At 52.7% G+C, this 25001-nt stretch overlaps 1 protein-coding gene across 3 annotated transcripts; it reads right to left on the bottom strand.

Moving 5' to 3' along the window:
- Positions 1-3886: 3886 nt before the first annotated feature.
- Positions 3887-22028, bottom strand: AKAP1 (A-kinase anchoring protein 1). Of its 3 annotated transcripts, none has more exons than XM_079325300.1 (11): positions 21888-22028; positions 11040-12606; positions 9654-9787; positions 9061-9187; positions 8678-8808; positions 8423-8600; positions 7605-7755; positions 6894-6961; positions 5944-6017; positions 5554-5619; positions 3887-5420 (listed from the first exon to the last, which is right to left on the bottom strand). In XM_079325300.1, exons 2-11 carry the CDS (start codon positions 12580-12582, stop codon positions 5358-5360), a joined length of 2535 nt encoding a protein of 844 aa, XP_079181426.1. In that variant the 5' UTR covers positions 12583-12606; positions 21888-22028; the 3' UTR covers positions 3887-5357. The 3 variants fall into 3 exon arrangements, with proteins under 3 accessions (XP_079181426.1, XP_079181425.1, XP_079181427.1); XM_079325299.1 differs by lacking the exon at positions 21888-22028 and adding an exon at positions 15633-16184; XM_079325301.1 differs by lacking the exon at positions 21888-22028 and adding an exon at positions 13184-13279.
- Between the last annotated feature and the right edge of the window lie 2973 nt (positions 22029-25001).

The following is a 25001-nucleotide window of genomic DNA, read 5'->3' as shown; positions in this document are numbered from 1 at the left end:
TGCCCCCTGCTGCTGCGTGCTGGCCACCTCCCCCTGTCCCTGCCACCTGCTGCTGCGTGCTGGCCACCTCCCCCTGTCCCTGCTCACCTTCCTCCTGTCCCTGCTCACCTGCTGCTGCGTGCTGGCCACCTCCCCCTGTCCCTGCTCACCTCCCCCTGTCCCTGCCACCTGCTGCTGCGTGCTGCTCACCTGCTGCTGCGTGCTGCTCACCTGCTGCTGCGTGCTGGCCACCTCCCCCTGTCCCTGCTCACCTCCCCCTGTCCCTGCCACCTGCTGCTGCGTGCTGCTCACCTGCTGCTGCGTGCTGGCCACCTCCCCCTGTCCCTGCTCACCTCCCCCTGTCCCTGCCACCTGCTGCTGCGTGCTGCTCACCTGCTGCTGCGTGCTGGCCACCTCCTCCTGTCCCTGCTCACCTTCCTCCTGTCCCTGCCACCTGCTGCTGCGTGCTGGCCACCTCCCCCTGTCCCTGCCACCTGCTGCTGCGTGCTGGCCACCTCCCCCTGTCCCTGCTCACCATCCCCTGCCCCTGCTCACCTGCTGCTGCGTGCTGGCCACCTCCTCCTGTCCCTGCTCACCTCCCCCTGTCCCTGCCCACCTGCTGCTGCGTGCTGCTCACCTGCTGCTGCGTGCTGGCCACCTCCCCCTGTCCCTGCCCACCTTCCTCCTGTCCCTGCTCACCTGCTGCTGCGTGCTGGCCACCTCCTCCTGTCCTGCTCACCTTCCCCTGTCCCTGCTCACCTGCTGCTGCGTGCTGGCCACCTCCCCCTGTCCCTGCCCACCTTCCTCCTGTCCCTGCTCACCTTCCTCCTGTCCCTGCTCACCTGCTGCTGCGTGCTGGCCACCTCCCCCTGTCCCTGCCCACCTTCCTCCTGTCCCTGCTCACCTGCTGCTGCGTGCTGGCCACCTCCTCCTGTCCCTGCTCACCTCCCCCTGTCCCTGCTCACCTGCTGCTGCGTGCTGGCCACCTCCCCCTGTCCCTGCTCACCATCCCCTGCCCCTGCTCACCTCCCCCTGTCCCTGCTCACCTGCTGCTGCGTGCTGGCCACCTCCCCCTGTCCCTGCTCACCTCCTCCTGTCCCTGCTCACCATCCCCTGTCCCTGCTCACCTTCCCCTGTCCCTGCTCACCTCCTCCTGTCCCTGCTCACCTGCTGCTGCGTGCTGCCCACCTTCCCCTGTCCCTGCTCACCTTCCTCCTGTCCCTGCTCACCTGCTGCTGCGTGCTGCTCACCTTCCCCTGTCCCTGCCCCTGCTGGCCATCATCCCCTGCCCCCCTTCCTCCTGTCCCTGCCCACCTTCCTCCTCCTCACTCAACTGGGGGCTGCTGCTCTCCCAAGGAAGGGAGAGGACCAGCAGGGGAGTAGGGGTGTCAAGGGGACAGGGCAGATATAAAAAAATGCAAACCAATTTTTCTCCCTATAACTCTTTCCCAATGGTGTGCAGTGTGTTTCTGTTCCAGGAGTGTCTGGGGACAGGGCTGGGCAGCAGCACCACTGCACATTGCCATCCCTCACCCCATCCTGCACAGGACACACTGGTTTGTGCCACAGGAAATCACCTGTGTCACTATCCCACAGCAGAATTAGCTACAGGCTGAACAAGGCAACCAAACATTTCTTCCTGCTGACAAAAAAACTTTTCCAGTGAGGAACAAGTGTCTCCCTTAGGTCTGGGTTCCCTCCTGAGCATCCCCCTGCACTGGGGCCAGGAAAGCTGGGGGAGAACAGGAGGCAAGAGCAGCTGGGTGTCCCTGCACCAGGCAGAGCTCAGGGATGTGACAAGCAGGAGATGCTCGTGGGGCCACTCATGGCTGAGAACAAGAACAGCACTCCAGGGCCAGACAAGTGCTTCAGGTGCACTTGGAGAGCAAGACAACACACAGCAGAGAAACCCAGAGCCACAGATTGCTGTGAGAGTGCAGCTATCCAGAAATGAGGGCACCTCACTTGAAACAGCATGAAATGTCTCTTCAGCGTTCTTGAATCCAAACTGCAGAGTCAGGGCACAACAAAAGAGAAACATCCCCCAGGCAACATGCAGGGTTTTGAAGATGGGACATGAAGTGCACAAACCAGAGTCCCTCTGATCCCTCTCTCAGGGGAAGGTTAAACCCTTGGTGTAGTCACAGCTACAGCACAACTCCCATTGCCTTCTGCTTTCCACAAGGATTGAGAATGCTGTAAGGAACATCCAACCCTGCTTCCAGACACCAAAACTGGCCTGGGCATGCACAGCAGCTCTACAGCCTTGATTCAGCAAGAGGAAAGCTTCCAGCACGTGCCCACCCCAGCCAAGGCCCTGCAGGGCTCAGGCTCTGCCCTGCTCCAACCCATGGAGCAAAACCCAGCAGCTCCAGCCTGAGGCAGGACAGGAGAGGAGGCTGTGAACTCAGGGGCTGTGTGGACAGGCAGGGCCATTACTCACCTTCCTGGGCACTGGCATGACAGATGAGCCAGAGAGGCTTTTGGGCAGTTCAGAAAACAAACGGGAAGCACTTTTCCCACTCACACGTAATTAAGTTGTGGGACATGAAGGTCAGAAGGACAAATGGCCTCAAATGCCCTTAGAGCAGCTCAGAGGGGAGCTCCTCTGTGAAGCACAGGCTGGGTGAGGCACCAGGCTCAGCAGTGCTGAGGAGCAGAGGTGGGACCCCACGGATCTGTGTGATGCAGTACAGTGGAAGGGATAATACAGCTTGCACCTCATTTTCCTTTTTTTTTTAAGGAAAAAACTTCTGCCAGTGAAGCACCAGGGATGTGCTGAGCCAGGCTCCAGGCTGAACCTGAGGCTGCTCCTCTTGTCAGTGCTCCACACAGGGGCTCCCTTACCCTCCATCTGCTGCCCAAACTCTGCCCTCCTCCCTCCCTGAGGAGCCTTGCAATCCATGTGCCAAAGGGAAATCAGCTCCAGGCTCTGCCAGAGGAGCAGCCCTGGTGCTCCAGAGGATCTGCAGAAGGTGCTGCTCACCCAGGGGTGGGATCCTGATCCTCCACCCCAGCAGGAGGACAAGGGCAGCAGCCATGAGGCCTCCTAGGAAGCACCTCTCACCCATGGGAAGAGCCTGGAGAGGGGATCTGGGCATGCAGGGGCTGCTTGGCAGGGAGTGCTGGAGTCTGCAGCCTGTGGAAGCTCTCCAAGTCAGGAGGCATCTCCAGAGACCTCATTCATTTCACCTCTAATAAAATTACCACTTTCCAAAGGGAAAAGCCCCTTTGAAGGGCTGCAGTCAAAGCACCCGTGGGACAGCTCAGCTCCATGAGCCTGTGCTCAGCCTCAGGCCTGAGCCAAGGATTACAGAGCTGCTCAGGGGCACTGAGGGATTATGAGCAGCACAACCCCCTCCAAACCCAGCACAGCCCCGTGCCTGAGGTCTGACAGGGCACAAAGCACCTCACCACAGCCTCCTCTGGGCCTTTCCAAGCAGTCCATATTCAACCACACCTTTCCCCACCACAGCAAATCCACTCACTTTCACCCCTAATATAAAATAAAGAGCTAAAACAGCCCTCCCATTTATGCTCCTGTATAGGCTGAGAGTTGTGATTTTAAAGAAGAAAGAGCTGCATATCTGTTACCTGCCAACACCTCTTCACTTCAGTTCCTGTCTCCCTGCAATGTTCTATTTTCCTGCAGTTTAAAAACCAGGCAGCTCTCAACACAAACAGGGAACAGGATGTTCTTCCACAGAGCTGACACTGGCAGAGCTCCCCACCCTGATGTGGATTCCTGACTGTGACACCTATCAAAGAGGGAAAACACCAATGTTCAGACTTTGCCATGAACAATAAGGAGTAACACATCCAGCCCAGAGAGTGCAGAGCAAGGAGCCCAGGGCTGCTCCAGTGGAGGCAGGAAAGGAAGGCTCTCAAGTCATCACAGTTTCACTAAGACAGCTTAAAATTCGAGCTTTAATTGAAATGGAAAGAAACATTCCAAAAGGACGTTTTTTTAATAGATCTGAGTTCCCCAATTTAGTTTTCCTTGGCTGTTACTGCAAACATGAACATGAAATCAAAGCGCTGCACGGACAGAACTCTGAGAAAGGGCAGAACCATTGCCTGGCCCAGGGACTGCCCAAGTGTGGGAGGCCCTGTGCCAGCTCACAGGATGTGAAACATCCTCCAATCACCTCAAGCACCTTCTGAGCACTCACCACATCAACAATTTCTGGCAAGTGTCTTCTCTGCCAGCAATAAATCCCAGCTCAATCCATATCTAAAATGATACACATTAGAGGGCATGTCTTTAAGAGCATTAAGTCAGCTTAAATTACTTGAGCAAAATTTTAAATATGCAATAGAAATCTAAAAAGGAGCAACAAAAAAATTGAGAGAGAACACCACTGCAAGAGTAATGCCAAGTTGTTACTTTTTTTTTTTTAAACAGATCTGTACAGCAACATAGCAAAGGATGCAGCAATCACAATTTCAACCAGACAGCAACCTAAGGGGACACTAATCCTCATACAGCAGAGCTGAAACACTCCCAACATTCAGATGCTCCAAATAATTTGGCTACCCTACTGCACTCCATACCAGTTCTACCTATATAGGACATTTTGGTGTGAAAAAGTTTCTGTAAAGTTCCCTTTGTTTCCAGTGTTTTTCTTGTACAAAATATTACAATGATTTTTTTTTTATATATATTTACAGACTTGCACGGCTAGAAAAATATAAACTACAATTGGGCTTGGCAAGCAGTTTTTTTTTTCTTTAAATACATGACATTTCAGAGCAAAAATTGTAGTGGTAACATCCTGCACTCCAAGCCCCTGCAGGGAGAGCAGGTCAAGCCTAAAATCCATGATTGCAGCAGTGAGACACGGGAACACAACTCCTCCACCTCCTGGCAAAGGAAGACACAAGATGGATGCTGTTTGTGCAGGTTACTGGCACAATACAGACAAATCCATAACTGAACATTAAATTCCTTAATAACATTCATTAATTTCATAGGCAGGGCCTGTTAAAAAGAGGAGAACCAATGTAACTTTTGGGAAAAGCAGACACTGAGTTCGTGGGGCACGACACAGCCGGGACCAAAGCGTGGCCACCCCCCACGAATTTCAGATTTTTTTCCATTTAAATTTTGAGCAGAGGCCAGGGAGGATTTCTTTGCTTTAAAGCTACAGTATCTGTCATTATGGCTTCGAACACCCCCTTTCAGGAGATGAGGTATCTGTTCTAGTGAAATGGTAACAGTTGAGCAAAACATGTTTCAATGGACCACAAAACTCCGCAGGCAGGTGAGAACGGGTCTCCTGGGGGAAGTTGCCAAACCGAATTGTAACAGTGCAAAACAAGATTTTGTCTTTTGTTTTCTCTCTGCAGAAAGAGTTGTCAAGGCATCTAGGACATTGCTAGTAGTCGAGCCACTGCCGAGCAAACCCTCTTTCCACCAGAGTCCTGTTTATTGACACCACCTAAAGGGAGGGGAAGAAAACCCAAAGAGTAGATAAGTGAACAAGTCACAGCAACAAACACTGGTTCTGTAAGCTCCTAATCAACAGTAAAAGATGATTAAGGCATTTTCAGCATATAGATCAATATACCTACCTCATCTCCCATCAAGTTCCACAGCTGTATCAGGGGCAGCCCTGAGACACTGTCATAATTTGTGACCTGGAAACACAGAAAAAGATCAGTGTGCAGCAACTCTGGTCCCAACTCACTTACATGGACAGCTACAGCTACTACAGAAGCACTTCAGAAGAAGTGAGCATTTCTGGACTGTGAGTAGGAGCTGCCTGCAAAATTCTCTGGGACATCACCCAGGCCCTGCTGTGCTCTGTAAACCCATCCAGGCTCTGCTCTCCCTGCCTGCATCAGAAACAAGAGGGAACACTCATCCCTTCCCAGCCCCAGGCTGGCAGGCTCTGGCTCTGGGCTGTATGTAACAGTGCAGGGCAGAGGACACAATAACAAGACTCCAGGCAGGGGCTGTACCTGTGCCACCAGGACAGCACCTCTGGTCATCTCACTGACAGCGGCGTCGGCCTCCGGGGAAAAGTGATCCTCATCTGTGGGAAGAGGGGAAAATGAGCTCCTTCACACACTCCACAAGCCAGGAACAACTACTGAGCTAACACCCTGGGAGAAGCCCCATGGCCAGCTGATCCCATCCCTGGAGCTGCTGGTTCTGCAGGGAAGGATGAAGAGCTTCCTACAGCCACCAGCCACAGCTGTGTGAACACAAGCAGCTGAGCAACCAGGAGGCTTTCAGAACAGCAAAGTACATTTCTGCAGCACTTTGGAGCTGCCATTGGTATTTTGATCCTCAATAAACCAAGCTCAGGTCCCTCAGGGCTTTGCTGACCCTTCACAGAGGGTATCCCTGGCACTGGAAACCCAGAGTGACTGTACCTCAGGTGCCCAGCACCTGAGCAGAGCCAAGGACAAAAAAAAAAAGCAAACCAAAGTGTTTCTAGGGAGTGACTGACATTCTCCTAGTGTTTGCAGGCACTTGTTTGGTATTTGAACACAGAACTTGACAAATCAGTCATTTCAGGAGGAAAGTGTCAGGTATTTGTCTGCAGATTAAAAACTAAGTTTGCATTTACAGCAGCTCTATGACAGAAGAATTAGAGCAGTTACAGCTACTGCACCCACACCCTGCCAGTCCTGCCAGGTTGCTGCTTAGGACACTAATTCATTCTCTACTCCAAGCAGAAAAAGCCTGGCCATTTATCATCTTTCCTCTGGATTCTGACAGCTTGTGCCATGCCAGCACATTTAGAAGAATACAATACAATTTTTCCACTCCTTCCTCTTGTCACATCAGAGGCTGCACTGGCAATAGGAGGTAGAAGGTTTAGACAGAATCATGGCTTGGACACATCTGGCATCCTTGGAAACCTGCAGGAGAAGGGCCAACAGTACACCAAGAGCTCCATTACCTGGAAATGGCACCACATTGTCAAGTAAAACTTCTGCTCCTTGGAAAGGTAGTGTTAAAAAATCAGACCTTAAAGAAAAGAGGATCAGAGTAAGAACAGGGCTTTAATCACTCCTACATTCTTCAATGTGACATTGATTAATCAAATTGCTCTTACAGGAATTCAGTTTTAAATTAATGACAGTCAAACAAAAAAAATAAAAATCAGACAATTCTCCCAGCACTCTAAGAGGAGCAATAAATTGTCTGATTAACATGCCAAGCTGGATCAGGCTCTAAGCAAAACCCACCTCCATCAGGGAGGCTGTGCTGCCTGTCTGCCAGCTCTAGGGCACAATCAAATATTTAATGGGCTTGTGTAAGAAACCCCTGATCCAACACAGCTGTCCCAGGCAGTGGGGCTGGAGCATGGAGAATCAGGAGCTCATTCCTGGCTCATCAATCAATTACACTTTGAGGTCTCCTGAAGGCATCCTTTTCCTCAGCTCCACACTGAAGTGGCAGAAGCTGCCATTTCCTCTCCCCTCCCTCCAAAGAAGCCTTGCAGGAGCTTGCTGTGCTCCCAAGAACCCACACTCACTGCTGAGCTGAACCTTTCCACCATTTCCCATTTCAGCTGTGGAAAAACCTTTAAGAATTCAGGCTATACAGAATCCTCTGATTAGGATTTGAGCCAGACATGGCCTCAGGCCTTGGGAGAGGATCCACAGACCTGATTTGCCTGAGTGTGTCAACCTTCACTTTATCATATCCTCCATAGTCCACGTATTTGAGCTCCACCTCGTCGGTCTCCTCGAAGTAGTTGATGATTTGAGCCCGGAGCCATGCCCCATCCAGGCCTGGAGCTGCACAGATAATACCAACTGCAAACACCACAGCACAGAGAAGAAAGGCTCAGGATAAGTGCATTTCCAAACATCAGCACTTCAGGCATGAGCAGTGCTGCTCAGTTACTCATGGAGAACCAACAGCATTTGAGGCTGTTTCCACCTTCCTCCAACACCCCCACAGCCCCAGCACACCAGGCCTGCAGCTGACACAGGACTGGTGGGTTTTACACTCAGCTCTGTCTGCCACAGCTAAGCTGCCCTGCCCAGGCACCCAGTTCCCTTCCAGTACCAGCAAGGTCTGTCTCCACAAAGGAATACACAACCCCTTTCATGTGATGCACCCTTCACACCAGGTGCAGACATGGTGACAGACACAGTGACACTATGAAGGTGTGGGAGCAGCTCCACACTGTCAGCAGAAATACCCCAGATGCCAGGTTGACAGGAAATAAGCTGAAACAGGCTTGATCTCACTTTGAATTTCAACATGCAGCTGTGTGGCTCAGGAGGTAGCCCAGGGATGAGCAGGGTAAGGGAGAGCAGAGCAACATCTGTACTCTGGCAGCAGCTTGAAGATGAGATGGCACGTGAGCCATCACATCCTCTCCACTGGGAGCTTCTCATGCCTGACTCTGGGACAACAGGTTTGCACAGGAGCCCAGAACTTTCTCAACAGAACACAAGAGTATCCATGACTTGCCTTCTACTGGAGTGGGCAGGGTTGGAATCTCAGGCTGAGAGTAGCAGGCGAACATCTGCTGGTCGAGGCTGCGCAGCACGTGGAACGTGGGGTGCGTGTGCTGCTGCAGGAACATGTGCCCTGCGTCCACCTGGTGTGACACCACCACCTCCACAGTGACTCCATCGGGGAGGAACAGCTGCCACGGGGGAAAACACCCGTCAGTGCTGCTGGCAATGCAAGCTCCAGCCCAGCCCAGCCAGAGCCAGGACTCACCCAGGCAGACACCAGCAGGGAGTGAAGCGGCAGCGGCATCGGCGGAGGGAGGGTGTAGATGTTGGTGAGACACAGCTCCTTGAACTTCTTGCCAATCAGGCTCAGGACTTTCTCTACTTGATGGGAGGTCCCTGCAAGACAAAAATCCCATGGTAAGTTTGTAGCATGGACATGCCGAGGATATCTCCAGCCCTGCCACTTGAAGAAATACAACTGCCAGGATCCTCCTGCACTACCTCAACAGTGTAAGTTTTAAGAGGTTGCCAGAGGAGTTTTGAAAAGCACTGGACTCAGAAGCCACTAAATCCATTTAAATTCCTTGCTCATCTAATTAAGTCCCCCAAGATACACGTTAGGCCATGATAGAGACACATTCCACTCACCTTCGATGTGACAGACTTGGGAGTCACGGGAATAAGGTAGTGTTGAGACGTAAATTTTGGCACCAGATGTTTGCCTCAGGTAGCTCATAAACCTCCCCTGTTTGCCAATCAAGCGGCCAACTAATTCCTGCAGGAGGGACAAAAAAGCAACAGTCAGGAAAAGAAATGCAGATCAAACATCCCCACTCTCCCTGGCTTACATCACCCACATTCTCAGCTCCTCTGTCACAGGCAGGATAAACACAAGGCAGTGCTGGACCAGTGCAGAGTTCAGCTGGTCTGGGATCAGTTCAGACCAGTAAGCACAGCTCATTGTGATAATCCCCTGCTCTTAATACCTGTGTACCCTCAAAGCATTGGACTCCCAGACTGGATGGAAGATAATGGGGAATAGCAAGTTCAAGGAGCCCCATTCCCCTGGGTATAGCCCTGGAGTGCTGCTTGTTTACAGCTGTGCACTGGCTCTTCACTCCTGTGAATCCTAACAGGAGCAGAACAAGCCAGCCCTCCTGGACCTGCTGCTGATCTCCCTGGGATGGCACAGAGGCAGCACCAGAGCAGGAGGTGGCTGTGAGGATGGTGAGCAGGCTTACCTTTGGGACCTCAATTTCCCAGACAACAAAGTCTGGCTTGCTGGATCCTCCCTCCAGCTTGGCATTCTGGCGAGCCACTGTCTTCCTCATGGCACTGCCACTGTCCACAAAATCCACACTATTTACATCTGAACCTACAAGATAGGCACAAGCATTCAGACAGCCTCCAAGACTCCCATTTACACTCCCACCCCAAAGGGAAGGGCTGTAGAGTGACCCCAGTGCCAGGTGTGCCCACTATGAGGTGTGGTAGGGGGCTGCCTTTTGCCCAAATTTGCCCTGTATTTCAAGAAACAAGATGCAAGAGCTGAAGTGTATTTTGCTCCCAAGCTATCAGCTGATACCCAGGAGCATTTCTACTTGGGAAAAGGACAAACTCCAACAGCCTCCTCCTGACCAGATCTCAGATACAGCCAGTGTCACACAAGTTTGGTCCTTCCATCCCCCTTGAGAAGCAGAAGCATGAGTATCCTCACTTGTTTGTAAGTACTCAGGCCATTGGTGAGAGACTAAAGAGAAAAATGAACCCAACAGCTGCTTCTCATTTGCCACATCTTAATGGCTAACACAGCAGAGAGGCTGAGAAAGGCCAAGGGTGCAGCTGCTGGCATTGCCTTTGCAGGCAAAGGGAAGCCTGGACATAAAGGCCAGCTGGGTGACCTGTTGACCAACACTGCCACCTTGTCACCTTTACCTGCTGTACTCCCCCTCCCCCACCCTCAGTGCCCCCACAACTCACTCCTGTACTTCTTGTAACACCAGCCCTCACAGCAGGGCAATACCATTCTCCTCCTGGGGTTACTTCACCAGTGCAAACGTTCTGGGTTCAATCCTTTATTGCTGGCAAACTCAACCTCCATGCCTTGACACCAGCAGTGTTCCAACTGCTTTGTAGCAATTACAAGAGACATCCCCTGTCATTAAGGGCTGTTGGCACCACAGGGTCCTACAAAGGATTTTAGCATCCATCCCCAAGGTCACACAGGCTAACGTTTGCTCAGACAGCTTTGCATGTACTGTGCCAGGCACACATCACCCAGCATCTACAAGGGAAAAGCAGCACAGACAGATGGGGGAACTCCATGAATATTGCTCCCTGATGGGATTTATTGGCATCACCTGCCCCTCTGAACAAAAAGGCTTCAGGGTAATTGCTCTGCAACCAGCTGATCTTATCACAATTCATCAGATCTCTGCTCTGGTTCTGAGCAGGACCTCAGAACCTGCCTCACCTTCCTGTCAGCAGCAGCCCATAAACAGGGGTCAGCACCCTGGGGTTCCCAGGGGTCACCAGAAACCTCTGGTTTGAGGTCTCCCACCTGCAAGCTGCTGCCCAGCAGTGCTTGCTGACTGTGCTTTTGGCAGGAGGATTTTCCAGTCCCTTACCTTCCGAGTGATCTCCGTCCGTCCCCGGCGCGCTGCTGCACTCCTGGCTCGGCTCTGGCCCCTCCTCTCTCAGGATCCCATTGCTGTAGGGCACTGTGCTGCCCTCGGGCAGCCCTGGGGCACAGGGGGTCTCTGCTGGCACCAAGCTCTGCTCAGCACACGTGTCTGGGGCTGAGGATGTGCTCAGTGAGTCCGAGTGCTGCTCTGATGTGACAGACAGCACTGTGCTCTGCAGGGGCTCCTCTACACTCGTCTCACCTCCGGGTGTGTGTGTGCCATACCCCGAGTCCTCCATGGCTAAAGGTGACTTTTCCAAAGAGTTCTCCACATGAGTCCTATCAACTCCTGGGGACTCCCTGCACGCCTGGCTCTTCACCCCACAGTCCTCCGTGTTCTCCTGAATAGGGCTGGCCCAGCAGCCGTGTGATGAACAATCTGTCACGCCCTGACCCTGCTCCTCTGCACTGCTCCCTGCAGCCACGCTCTCATCAGCTGCTGAGGCTCCCTCCACCAGCACCTGAGCAGAGGCAGCAACACTCTCCATGCCCAGAGGAGCCTCAGCTCGGCTGGCAGTGGCCTGGCAGAGCCAAGGGGATGCATCGCCTGCAGAACCCGACAGCACTTCCTCAGTTGCTGCCAAAATGACCTTGGAAATTATCTGTATTGCTACTTGCTCAATTTTCTCAACTTCCTTGTCCAAACTCACTCCTTCAATCTTCTCTCTTTCCAACTCATCTCCTCTTGGCTGTGTGTCCTTCTGACACACTGGTACAGTATCAGCGATTGACTCGGACATCTCTTCTTCCCTGGACTGCTTTGGACAGGCAGACTCCCAACTCCCTGGTAACACACTCACTGCAGAATCCTCGTGACCTGATACAACTTCAGCTTCATTGAGAAAGGCTTGTGGGGCACTGGCTTCTTTCTCCAATCCCAAGCAACAGGCTGCCACAGAGCCAGCATCTGACTGCACAATTCCTTGCTTCTCCTTGGGGGGCTTAAAGGAAGACTGACCCGACTGCTCCGTGCTGCTGGTGTCCTCCCTGACTCCCAAAGTCTCCCGTGCCAGGGGTGGCTGCTGGCCTGGGTGTGCCCCCGAGCCCTGCCCCGGCACTCCAGGGCCCCGCCCGGTGCTGTCAGAGGCAGGAGCAGGGCCAGCGCTGCCCTCGGCACATCCTATCGATTCCAGCTTCTCGCTGTCGTCCTGGCGGGGCGCGGGCAGCTCCGGCCTCCCGAGGGCTGGGCGCAGGGGAGAGGGCGGCGCCGGGGGGCTGGGGGCCGGGCTGGGGGCCGGGCTGGGGGCCGGCTTCTGCAGGCACTCCTGCTCTGACAGCACGGGCAGTCTGTGAGCAACACATGCTTCTGCTCTGGGACGTGAACTGCTCTCTGGAACTGCTTCCTGCTTCTCCCTTTCAATGGCTATCGCTTGCTGGCTGCAATAGCCCGAGTGCTTTTTTCTCCAGGAATAGATCCACCAGCAGCCAAGAAGTGCCAGCACTCCAGGAATGGCATAGGGGACGAAATTGCGGAAGCGTAGAGCCATCTTACAGAGCTGCAGCAGCTACACCTGGGAGAAACAGGAATCACATTAAAATAGTCCCAGGGAAGGTGACAGGAAGGCTGAGGTCCCCTAAGTGCCTTGAGGTGGCACTAGCATGGTCAGGCTTGTTTTCCAGCTGCTCCAGAAACTCACATCTCTGCTCTGCCAGCACACCACAGAACAAGATCCTTACCCAGGACTAGGGATATCTGGACGTGTCTCATCATTACACTCAATGATTTCACCCTTCCTCACCTCTGCTTAATTTCTCCTTGGCTCCCCTGCAGGTCAGTCCTGCCCCCAGGACAGCCTCCAGCACAGCAGGTTCCTCCAGCACAGGGCTGGGCTCACAGCATTCCTTGGCACACAGCAGGGCTCCCCAGCTCTCCCCTCGAGAGGCAGCACCCCATTCCTGAGGGATCTCTGACAACACACACTTCTATAAAGCATAAGGAATGCAGCTCCAAAGTTTATCCTACATCCAAATCCACTGCACTGCCACTGCCCTGACTCAAAAGTTGACAGCTTTACCTTTTCCTCTGCAAGGCCTGTGACCTCCTCCCCACCTGGACACCCAGCCATGCTCCTTCACTGCAAGCCTCACCTGGGTCACAAGAGGCAGGGCTGCCATGTCCTTCCTTTTCCTGAAGGAATATCTGCAACTGGAGTGCAGAGCTGAACATCCCAACAGCCCTGCTGCAAAGCACTTACGGTTTATATTTGCACTGCACAGGAATTAAAGCAAAACACCACGTGTCTGAGGGTGCTTACACAGACAGGCTTTAATCCAAACAGCCCTCAAGACTCTTGCCAGCAAGCAACAAAAATACAGATTGTTTTCAGGAGATAGCAATGTCTTAGAAATGGGAGCCACCCACTGGAAAAGAGCATTATCTGGTTCCTCTTCAGAAACATAACATTTCTATGACAAGACAACAACCAAGGCAGTTGGCCTCATGCTCAGTGTGTCTCAACCAAAAATCCCCTTCTGTTATCAGGACTAACACCCCAATCACAGCTCCCAGTGCAACACTCCTTCAGGCCACAATCTCCACAAGGAGCTGATGACATTGTAGCTGAGGGACAAAACCATGCCTCCCTCGGGCTCCAACTCAGTGTCACAGCTACAGATAATTTCATATTCACCCCAGATTTCTCACCTCCTCCAGGCACTCTCTCCATTCCACAGGAGCATCCACACAACTTCACCCACACTAGCTCAGACCCTGCCTTGCTTCCTGCAGGGCCCAGACACTGACACACAAATGAATGCATAGCAAAGGCAGGGACTAGAAAATTGTTTGTTCAATCCCAAACGAAAGGTCAGCTGCAGACACAATTTAAGGTCAGAAATATTCCCAGCACATCACAAATAAGGCATTTATGTTGTTCTACACGGGAGACTTGCATGCTCATCAGACATTTGTATCTGATTAAATAAACCAAGTAACTAAGAAGTAACTAAATCCCAGTTACTCCCAGCTGGCTGCATGCAGTCGGGGAGCAGGCTCACTGCTGAGGGTGAATCCTCTGTTAATGGCAACATCTGGGATCTTGGAATTAAAAAACCAACAAACCTATGCAACATTGTGGCTGTTCTGTGTCTGGAAGCTGGGAAACAGAAAGGGTGAAGCCTGTGCATTCCCAAAACAAAAGGCTCCCCTTCATGCTGCCCAGCACAATGGCACATTGTGAGCTGGGAGTGCTCATCTGCTGCGTGCCCAAGTAGTTGTAATTAATGCACAACTACCCCACAAGCTGTCTCAGGCGTACTACAAACCCAAATTTAAGTAGCTCACATAAGTCCATTCCCAGCAAGCATTCCCAATTAAACAGACAGCCCTATTATTATCTGACTCCCTACTAAGTTGCACCAACTGTCCAAACCATAGTCCCACACAGCTCTGCAGCACAGGGAGACATGCAGGATGACCCAGAGGGAAAAGCCTGTCCTAAAATCTGGCATACAAAACAGTTCTGTGAGTCATTCTGAACATTATCATCATTTAGGACAAAGATCTTCACTCCAATGTGATACCTGGATGAGTGGGGACTGCTGGATTAGCTGAGGGCTCCTTGCAATGCTCATGATTTCATATTTTCAGTGTATTATTTTAGCCAGAGCTGCATCACTACCAGGATCATGTTCACCAGGAATTCCACATCCTCCCATCAGTTAGAGCAGGCTGAAAGGCAGTGGCTCTGCACGAGATGCCAGCAGACATCCTGGAGTGCTGGGTTGGCTGGGGAACAGCTCAACACCAACAAACATCTCACACAGACCTGGCAGGAAGGCTCTGGCTGCTGGATCTTGCCATGCTGGTCACAGCCTGGCTGATGCCTGAGGACAGCAGCTCAAACCTGCCCATCCCAAGGGCTGTGACACTGCTCCTCCTCCACTTATCCCCCAGGAGAGCTCCCAAAATCCACAGCCACAGCCAAGCCATCTCCCTGCTGCTGATCTGACAGCCAGCTCAGGACTGCAGTGGCAAGGCATCACTTCAACACGTTGGGGGAAGCAAGCCTGGGATTTTCCTGCCAGCAGGAGGACAGAAAATGGCAACGTGTCAAATCACATGCCCTCAGGCAATGCCAAGGGGAGGAAGCACAGCCCAGCAGGCCCCACTCTCCTCCAGGCAGGAGGAGCCAGCTGGAAATGCAGCAGCTCCAGAGGCTTTGGACAGCAGAGGAGCAGCCTGCAGGAGCCAGAGCCCCCAGAAAACACCATCTCCAGCCCTCCCAAGGGGCAGGGCCCCAAGAGCCCTGCACCAAAAATAGTGCAGAGCTCATGCACTGTATGCACTCAGCCCAGCTCCAGCCACTGCCACTTCCCTCTGGCACGCTGGGAATCCAGCCCAAATGTCACACCTGGGATCATGGGGCTGGGGACTCCTCCAGCCTGCTAAATAATTCCCACAGCACGCCAGGATGGGATCAAGGCACCAAGGGGGGAGTGGGGTCAGTTCTCCAAGTCATGTCCTGACTTGATTTATGGAAAACGGCTGGTAGAGAGCAAGGGGATGAAGACAAGAAAGAATGCATACATTACCTACCTGAGAAAAAAGCCAAGGGCAGCCAATTTACTCTACTCCTTTACATTAGGGTCCCAGAGCAGTTCTAAGCCACCTTGTTTCCTGGCCAGGACACAGAGCCCTGAGCACTCAGAGCCTTATAAGGTCAGAAATGTTCTCAGCACGAGGTTCCCGGGGATGCCAGATAATTCATTCTCCAGGTCCGAGAGGAGCTCAGCAAGCACTTGCTGGGAATCTCAGCGTGTCCTACACACAAGCAGGTCTGTTCTGAAGGCCAGCTGCTCCCAGTCTCCTCCAGGAGAGAGGCCAGGATGACTCCCAAGTGCCTGAGCCCCCATGCTCTGCAGGGACGCACCCTCAGCCGCTCCTGGCTCCTCTGCTTCCCTCTGCCCTGCACTTGAGAGGTTCCAAACCCTGAAAGCTGTGGAAATCAAGGCTGGAATTAAAGCCTGTCCTAAAGGATCACAGAGCAAATTGGAAATGCAGCTTCCACAGCAAGGCCAGGGTGCCTCCTGACAAACCCTGTAGTTAGTGAAGCAGCACTCGGGAAATAAATACTATCTGGGTGAAAGAGAACTGGACAGGCTGGCATGGTTCAAACTAAATGGGACCACGTGGGCTCTTAAATTTTTCCATGCTAAAAATAACTGGTAGCACATGTTCTGCCTTATAGGAGGCATAGGAACAGGAGTTAACAAAAACCTAAGGAACTGGAGGCCCTACTGTTAAGATTAAAATAAGAAAAATTGCTGCACTGAAACAGACGTGAGGACTTACATAACCCACCCTTGGCATGAGGCACATTTTCATCGAAAGCTGAACTGGCACGTGGCACTGCATTATCTAACTGCAGCTTCTTTGTGCCTCATACAAGATGAGGGCAGAACACCCACAAGGAGGGCCCTCCTGGCAGGTCCTGCTGCAGCACGTGCTCCCAGCTGTTCCAGCTGCAGAGCACAGGGGGTTTCTCCCAGGCAGCAGCCTGAGTTTACAGGAGGGAGCTGTGAAGCCACAGCACCTGCCAGCCCGTGCATCACACACCCTGCACCACCAGAGTGCCACTCCAGATTCCACAGCCTGCCCAGTGCTCTCCCCAGCCAGCCTGAAGAACCCCCCTCAAACCCAGACTGCGTGACCCAGGAGCTGCAAACACCCAGAGACAGGCAGGAGCCAGGCCAGCAAGATCTCAAACTGGGTGGCACTTATTTTAAAAGAAGCCAACAGGGAAGTCTCCCTGTACTTAACTAATTAAAGGCAAGTGCTCTGCAGCAATTTCTGCTTCAAACAGTAGCACTGAAAGACTAGAAGAGCAAGAGATAGCCCTTAAGCAACACCACCTTTGCACAGCCCAGTGAACATGGGCTATGAGCCCAAGAAACAGGCTCCTCTCTGAATGAAAGCCACCAGTGAAGCCACTCCACAGAGTATTTAAGAACCAGCAGTCTCCCATTTGCAAAAGGATAAATTGTGACTTAAATAAAAGGCTAAAAAAGCATGTTGCTGTAGAATTAAACTAGTGCTCTGGAACAAGAAACACCACTAACACCAGGCTGTCTCTTATCTCCAAGATAAAAACTGCTTTCAGTGTAATCAGCATCAGTGCTGCTCCTCCAGGAGCTCAGCCCCCCTCTGCAGCTGGAGCTGCCACACTGATTGTTGGTTCTGTGTGTTTTCTCCCACTCAGCAGCCCAGCCCTGGCCCAGCAGAGCTCCAGCAGCCTTTGGATCAATGCAAGACTCAGAACACTTCCTATTTATTTCCACACTCAGAGCTTTACAATAAAGGCTTGGCCAATGGGTAGGTTTTAGTAGATGTTTTGGAAATTACCAAGAAGCTCACAGGGACACAAACACTGACCCCCAGCAACCCTCAGCACTGCTTTCATGGACTCAGGCAGGGCCTTGAGTGCTCCTGCTCTGCAGTAATGAACAGTTTGTAATTAACATTAACCCTATCAGGTTATCAAGTGCCATAGTGCTCTTGGTATCTCATTACCTCCCTGCTCCAGTTGTTTCATTATTTATAGTTTCCTCACCCAAGTTACTGTCTCCTTGAGAATCCTCTACTGCAGAGGGAGGCAAGAAAGCTTTTCCTCCACTTTTGCTGGAAAGTCTTTCAGATACTTCAGCAAACTCCAAAACCTGTTTATGTACCACTTTACCTGCACCCCCACAGCAATGGCAAAGCAGCTGTTAACACCTTTATAACCTATCAACACATCACAAAAGTCTGAATTTGGGAAAAGCTTTATCATCTTTCATTCTTTCTGCATTTCACTCAGGCTGGAGAACAGAACAAGCTACATTCCAGAATTTCAGAAGAAACACATCCAATACTCAGCTTTTTGTGTTTGCTTCTAGATAAGGAAGCCAATGCAGCCCTTGCTATGGGTAACAGTGTAGTGGGCACTACACATACAGCTTGTAAACTAAAATTTAAAAGCAGCCACCCGAGTCAGATGCCTGGCATCTCTATCTTCCACAAAACAGACTAAACTAACCAAAGGCTTACAATATACTCTGCACAGGAGACAGAAAAACAAGTGTGAATTTTCAAGGAGACAGAGCAGGGAGGTGACAGCAAACACACTGATAGGGCTGCAAGAGCCAGGAGGCCAGAGCAGCAAAGACAAACAGGTCCCCAGGTATGTGGGGAGCAGCAGCAGCTCTGCTCACGGGATGTTTGCTGGGCACAGCCAAGAGACCTTGACAATCAGCTTCCCAAAACAAGAGCTGGACTAGGCAGAAAAGCAAAAAGCACTGGAGTCTGCTTGGAAGCCTCATGGCCAAGGCTCAGCTTGGGGAGAATTTGCAGCAACACTGAGGGAAGGCAGCAAATATCAGTGAGGAGGGTGCCTTGTATTCACCTGTGCTGGGAGAGAACAGCAAAGGCTTCACTGAGAGCCACTCATGGTGAAGGAGCAGGGAGACACTCGTGTGCATGAACAAGGGCTATGAGGGAGGGCACTGCACATCCAGCCTGAGCAGAGTCACATCACACCTGCCCAGAGCACTGGAGCAGCCCTCACACACAGCACAACACAGGCTGCTCCTCTGCCCAGCTCTTCTGAAAGGGCAAAGCCAGGACACAGCTCAGTGACCTTCCTACAGGCACATGGAGGAAACACAAGGAATGAAAGACAGGTATTCCATCTGCAGAGATGGAGCCCACCCTCAACCTGAAATACTCAAGAGAAGGGATGTGCTAATTTTTCCTGCACCCCTGAACACCAAGGAATTTTTCCTTACCCTGCATTTGAACAAGAAGCCAAATAGAAGCCCAAGTTCATAACAAAAGAGGCTCCTCTTAAGGAAAGTACAGGGTCAGAGCCCTGAGATTTATGGGAATATACACTGCAATCTTTGTGCCAGACAAAGTTCCCAATTCTTTGGTTCATCCCCAAGCAAAACTAAGGCCCCTGATAGCAGAGGCACATGAAAATCATGAACTTTTGCCAGGAACTGCTGCTATTTATACCCAGAGTCAAAAACCAGCCACAGCACATGGCAAGATTCTCATCCTCAGTGCCAGGTGGCAGCAGAGGTCAGAGGCAACCCCGACCAGGGCAGGTCTGCAGTAGTGATTTGTTTGCTCAAGAATGATTTTAAATGATCTTTTATGAAATATTCATCTCTGCTAGCAGTAATGTACAGGACCCAAAAACCCAGTCAGCTTCCAGCTGACAAAATGCAGGACCAGAATCCACATAGTGGACAATAAAAAAATGTACAGTGAACCAACTGAAGACAGAACATTTGAAAAAGCAGTTTGGGACATGCAAATATCTCTCCTCCTAGCAATCTCCATGAGAAACAAATGCAACAGCTTCAATTGCCAGGAAATATTAAACACCTGCTGAATAAAACAGCTCTTCCTGAATATCTGAGCACGGCTGCCTAAAGTTAATCATCACTTCACAAAGTCTAACCAGCCATTTGCATTAAGAGCTCCACAGAAACACTGCAGTTAAAAATCAGGATTTTAAAAAGGCTAATCATTAGATCTGAAACATGAAACAATTATAAGTAATTAATGCTGCAATTAATGATTTTATTAGCTCTAGATGTTGCTAGGGGCAACTGGGATACCAGCCCAATCCTATTACAGGCTCCCTGGACGCTGGAAATACCTTAAATCATTTTTTCACATCAGTTAAGTGCACATGAAGGATGAGAGGCACAGATAAGTGGGCTGTGTTGCTTTAAAAACATTATGCTCTTCAGATAACTGCTCCTGCAGAAGTGCACTTGCTCTCCAATCCCCCTGCAGCCAGCCTGCAATGTTTTCAAAGTGAAGAGAGAGTCTCAGCCATCACAAATCAAACTGCTGCTGGCTCTGAGAGCTTTGGCTGCACTCCTGCAGCAAACTCCTGTCACAGTTAACTCCACAGGCAATCTGCACCTCAGGGAACAGGCAAACCCTGGTGGCTCTGAGCTGCACCTCACACCCTGGGCAGAGGGAATTCCTGGTCCCTCATTTCAGGCATTGTGGAGTGTCTAGGTTAAAGTCAAGGCTTTCTAGGCAGTTCATAATTTTCAGTATTAGTATCCCAAAGTATCTCCAGTGTTTTTAAGGAATTCAATTCCTAGGATGGGTTTCTAAACCAAGGGTGAATAAGGACAGCACCCCCAAGTATGAAACAGCTACTAACACACAACAACTGAGTTCCTGCAAGGCCATCCACACAGACCCTGCAGCCCCAGCAGATATTTAGTTTCATGTCTGAGAGCAAACAGCCTGTTGAAGAAGACACTGCTACAATTGTGGTGAGAGACTGAGCTACATAAACCCCATGAGAGCTTTTAAAAGTCCTTCAAGACTCAATGGAACACTTCAGCAGAAGCTGAGGGACTGTCAGGTGAGCAAGACCAGGATGGGAATCAATGCATGAATGGATTCCAGTGATTCTACCCTACTTCAAGCACTGCTCAAGCTCTACAGGTTTATCCCTCCTTCTCACTTATTCGAGAGTTGTCATTTCCTCCAGTGCATTTGCACTGTGCAGCACGTGCAAGCACACCAGGGAACTGAGAATGAGATACACACAACGAGGCTGTGCTGCCCTTTTCCAGAACCACAGGTCCATGGGCATCAATAGAAGCCAGGTCCAGGGGGTGTGTGCACACTCCTTCACCCCTTACACAGCAGCTCCTTCAAGAACGAGGAGGTTCAGTGACCTGAGCAGGGTCCCACGGTGATCCAAGCTCTGCCCAGCTGCTCTGCCAGCTCTGGCCCGAGCAGAGGGGCTGCCCCAGGGCTGTGCTCCCTCCCACACCCGGTGTGCCCTGCCCGGCCGCGGGGCTGTGCTCGGTAGATCATTCACAGCCAACAAAAGGCAGCAGCAAAGTCACCGCAGCGCTGCGCCTTCCCCGGCCAGCAGCACTTCCTCGCACCTGAGACAAAGTCCAGGATAACGCCGGGCAGGTGCGGCACAGCCCTGGCAGCTCTGCAGGGCGAGATTCCTGCCGCCCCACAGCCCCGACTCATCCCAAACGATGGGCTGCAGCCAAATGCAGCTCGTGGAGCCGTTCCCTGCTGTCATGGATAACTCCACAGAGGATGCTCTTGCTGAGACGCCTGTCCATTCTGTGGTCACTGCCTCATGGAATTACAGGACTGCATTCAAGAACTCGGCAGGGAACAGATTAAATTGTCCATTTCTGCAACAGGAGTAACTTAGATCATTCTCGCTTCAACAGGGGGAAGACGAAAAAGAGAGAGAGCAAACAAGGATTCTCCCAGGAAAGCAAGGCTACAATATCACTTCCTCAGCGGCAATATAATTTAATTCCTTTGCTCCTGCCTGTGTTCCGTGCTGGCTTACAAACAAAAGGAGCCACTACGGCACATTAAAAGTTTTGCTAATAACAGTTTTTACGGCCATTACCATAACCCAGGCGAGGCTGGCCAGACCAGACACAGAGCAGACAGCACACGGTGCCTTCATCTTCGCCGCGAGTCTGCACCGCCCGTGCATGGCCGCGGCTCCCTCAGAACACCGAGCAGAACGCGCAGGGCCCGCCCGGCCCTCGCCGCCCCGCACGCCGACACACACGGCTCCGGCACGGCCGGCCGCTGCCCGCGGGGCACCGCGGGCCGAGCGCTGCCCTTGGGCGAGGCGGGAGCGCTCCCGCCACGGCCGCGCGGGGCCGGGGGAGGCACGGCCGGAGCGCGGCGGGCAGCACCCTCAGCGCGCCCCGCGGCAGCGCCACCGCTGACAGCCGCGGGCCCCGCCGCCCCGCCAGCGTGCGGGCCGCGGCCCAGCGCGGTACTTACGGATGTTCCGGAGCGGCGGCGGAGCCCGGAGCGGTGCCGGGCCCGGTCCGGAGCGGTGCCGGTGCCGCCCCACGTGCCCCGGCCGGGCCGCCCGGCTCGGACATGCAGCGACCCCGCCCCGCCCCAACCCGCCCCTCTCGCGAGAGCGCCGCGGCCCGCGAGACCCGCGCGCGTGCGCAGCCCCGCCCCGCGCCCTGAGGGAGCGGAGCCGCCGTGAGGCGGGGATGGTTCCGGGCCAGGGCCCCGGTACCGGGCCCCAGCGGCATCGCTCCCGCGGCCTTTCCGGTACCGGGCCCCAGCGGCATCGCTCCCGCGGCCTTTCCGTAACCGGGCCCCACCGGCATCGCTCCCGCGGCCTTTCCGGTACCGGGCCCGAGCGGGATCGTTCCTGCGGCCGTTCCGGGCCGGGACCGGGCCCGAGTGGTATCGTACCGGGACCGGGCCCGAGCGGGGTCGTTCCCTCAGCAGTCACAGTTCGGTGTGACGGGCCCAGCCCGCCCCGCTCCCGCCGTGTCCCTCATCCCGCGCCTCTCCCGCCGCTGCCCTGAGGGGATTTGTCTCCCACAGCCCCCGAGTCCCCGTAGCCCCGCTCCCTTTTGGTCCCGGGGTTTCTGCCGGGTTGGGCCTTGGGCAGCTCCACAGATGGCTGGGAACGGCTCCTGTCGCTGCTGCTCGAGGTGCTCCAGCCTCCGCCTGCTCCGCCTGTTCTGCCGGGACCATCGGGCACCTGCTGACACAGCCGGACACACGAGCACCTGCATCTCAGCTTTAGACAGTTTTACACAAACGTTTGGCTGCTGGTGACACATTAGTGTGCAAATACTAGCCAGAAGCTACAGCAGTGGATTGGAACTGCAAGGCTGAACTAGAATAAGAAACGCAAATCTGTGTTCAGGCAAAGTTACTGCTCAGCTGCAGCAGCACCAAGTTGGAATTAATAGAGACTTCTCATGTTATTGTGTAAGACTTGTGACATTTCCCCTCAGGGTTTTTGGCATCCTTGCAGACGATGGATGTGTAAATGATTTGTCTGTCCCAAGGCAGCTCTGAGCTTTCGGGGGATACACAGAAGGAAAGCGTGGCTGGTCAGTGCTGGCAGTGTGGGCTGTGTGCCACTTCATTCCAGGACAGCTCTGGCCAAGGCACTTGGAGGAGATTGGGAAATCATCGATGCTCTTCTAAGGGGGTTGGGAATTTCCAGAGGAGGGTGGTGAGAGAGGGAAGGGCCCCGGGCTGTGGCAGCAGCAGCCCAAGCAGCAGCCAGGGCTTGGGAAGAGCCTATGCTGACCTTTGTGGGGCATCACTGGGAATTGTGTTACTGTGACACCCAGAGGGGATTGGCACCCACCCTGGGAGGAGTTGTTTGGGAGTGATGTGCCTCTAAATAATCCAGCAGGGTTGTGTGGAAGCACACAGAGTGGCAGGAGCCAGGTGGGTGCTGCTCCCTCCCATGCAGCCAGGCAGGTCAGGGGGCACAGGATGCTCTGCTGCTCCAGGGAGGCTGCTCTGCGTTTGTCACTGGACCTGTCTTTGTGGGGACAGGTGGCTCTGGGTTTCCCAGTGGAACAACTTCAGCTGCTTTTTCATCTTTTGAGCAGCAAAGTCAGAGGGAAGCAGCAGGCCAGGGGGAGGTGGTTGATGCTTTGGGGCAGGAACAGGGAGCAGCCAAGGCAGTGTGAGTTACACAGTGTGCTGGGGTATCCTGCAGTGGTGGCTGCAGCAGTGCAGGGAAGCACTTCAAGCCTCCTCCCTCCTTGAAAGCCTGAGCTTCCTGTTGGTGTGGCAGTCACCCCCCATCAGCCTCCTCCCTTTTCAGCACCCTGGGCTCATCCTGCAGAGCCACTGCTGCTCCCAGAGCTCACCTGGCTCTGCACAGACCTGCAGGCACAGGGGGAGTTCAGGGCTGTGCTGACCAGGCTGGCTGGAGTCAAACCTGCCCGTTGAAAGCTGACACGTGCCTGCAGCAGGCAGTTGGTGTGTGAGAGTGTAAATGAGTAACTTGGAGAAATCACAGTCAAGAGCAGGACTGGCCTTCCTAAAGCACTGATTTGTGTAAGTATTTTTTCTGTGAAAAGTTCCTGATTTGCCTCTTTTTGTTTAGAGCAGTCAGGAATTAATACTAAATATCCTCTTAAAGGTACAAATTGTGCCTACTACACATGAAGTGGAAAAATCCATTGGTGTTGAGACTTTGCCCTTTTGATGTCCCTAATCTGAGGATCTCCCAAGTTTGTCCGTTGAGAATTCCCAACCGACAGCCACCCTTGGCTGTTAGTGTTGGGCAATCCCAGCGTTTACAGTGCCTGGTGGTCAAACATTCAGGGATTTGTCAAGGTCACAACCACAGCCTGTGTCAGACACACAGGGGACAGAACTGCTGAAACCTCATGTGCATTTGGCCATTTCATTCCCCTGTCCTCACAGCCAGAGGAGGAGGAGGGCTGGAGGAGCAGCTCTTCAGTATTTGCACTGTCTTGCTGCACAGCCAGCTCTCCTGGGCAGACCTTGCTCTCCCAGTACCTAACTGGGAGTGGGAGCAGCAGAACAGATATTTCCAGTTTGTCTGAAGGACAGCATGCCATGAGAAAAAAATTACAATTTAGTAATTCAGGGGATTTTCTTGAGCATATAGTTACTCCTGGCTATTTATAGCACTGTCATTTAAGTATCCCAAAAGATCCCGTCATCAGAGGTTTTTTCATGATTCCTTTGAAGAACAAACCCATGCTTGTTTGAACAAGCCACATCATGGAGTTGTTTTTTTACCCTTTCCACCCACACAAGCCTAGGAGTGATTTTCATTTGAGAGCTTGTTAACCAGAGGAGCAGCCAACTGAGCAGCCCCTGTTGCAAGGCACAGAGGATTCCCACCTGAACATCCTCACTGGCAGTGGGAAAGGCAGTTCAGTGCTCTGAGAGGGACCCAGTGCTGCAGGAGTTGGCTCTGGCAGTTAGTTCTGTGACACAGGTGACACATGTGGCTCATCCATCACTTGGAGCTGTCTGAGGTCAGGTGTGCTGTCCCCTGTCCTCAGAGGAACAGACACATAAAACCCATTTGGTGATGGCACAAGTGACCAAGCAGAACCAGTGAGAGCCCCAAAGGGAACAGGT

The sequence above is a fragment of the Erithacus rubecula genome (assembly GCF_903797595.1).
Source record: "Erithacus rubecula genome assembly, chromosome: 22".
NCBI lineage: Eukaryota > Metazoa > Chordata > Aves > Passeriformes > Muscicapidae > Erithacus > Erithacus rubecula.
Note: the sequence above shows the minus strand (reverse complement) of the source record. Positions and strands in the feature narration are given on the sequence as shown.

Bases quoted from the DNA above. Each gene is read 5' to 3' on its own strand.
- AKAP1 (XM_079325300.1), bottom strand. From the start codon at position 12,582: ATGGCTCTACGCTTCCGCAATTTCGTCCCCTATGCCATTCCTGGAGTG. The intron at 9,788-11,039 runs GTAAGGGACTGG...CCTATCTTGTAG, and splicing joins GGACGGAGATCACTCGGAAG to GTTCAGATGTAAATAGTGTG. The intron at 5,421-5,553 runs GTAGGTATATTG...CCCTCCCTTTAG, and splicing joins GGAACTTGATGGGAGATGAG to GTGGTGTCAATAAACAGGAC.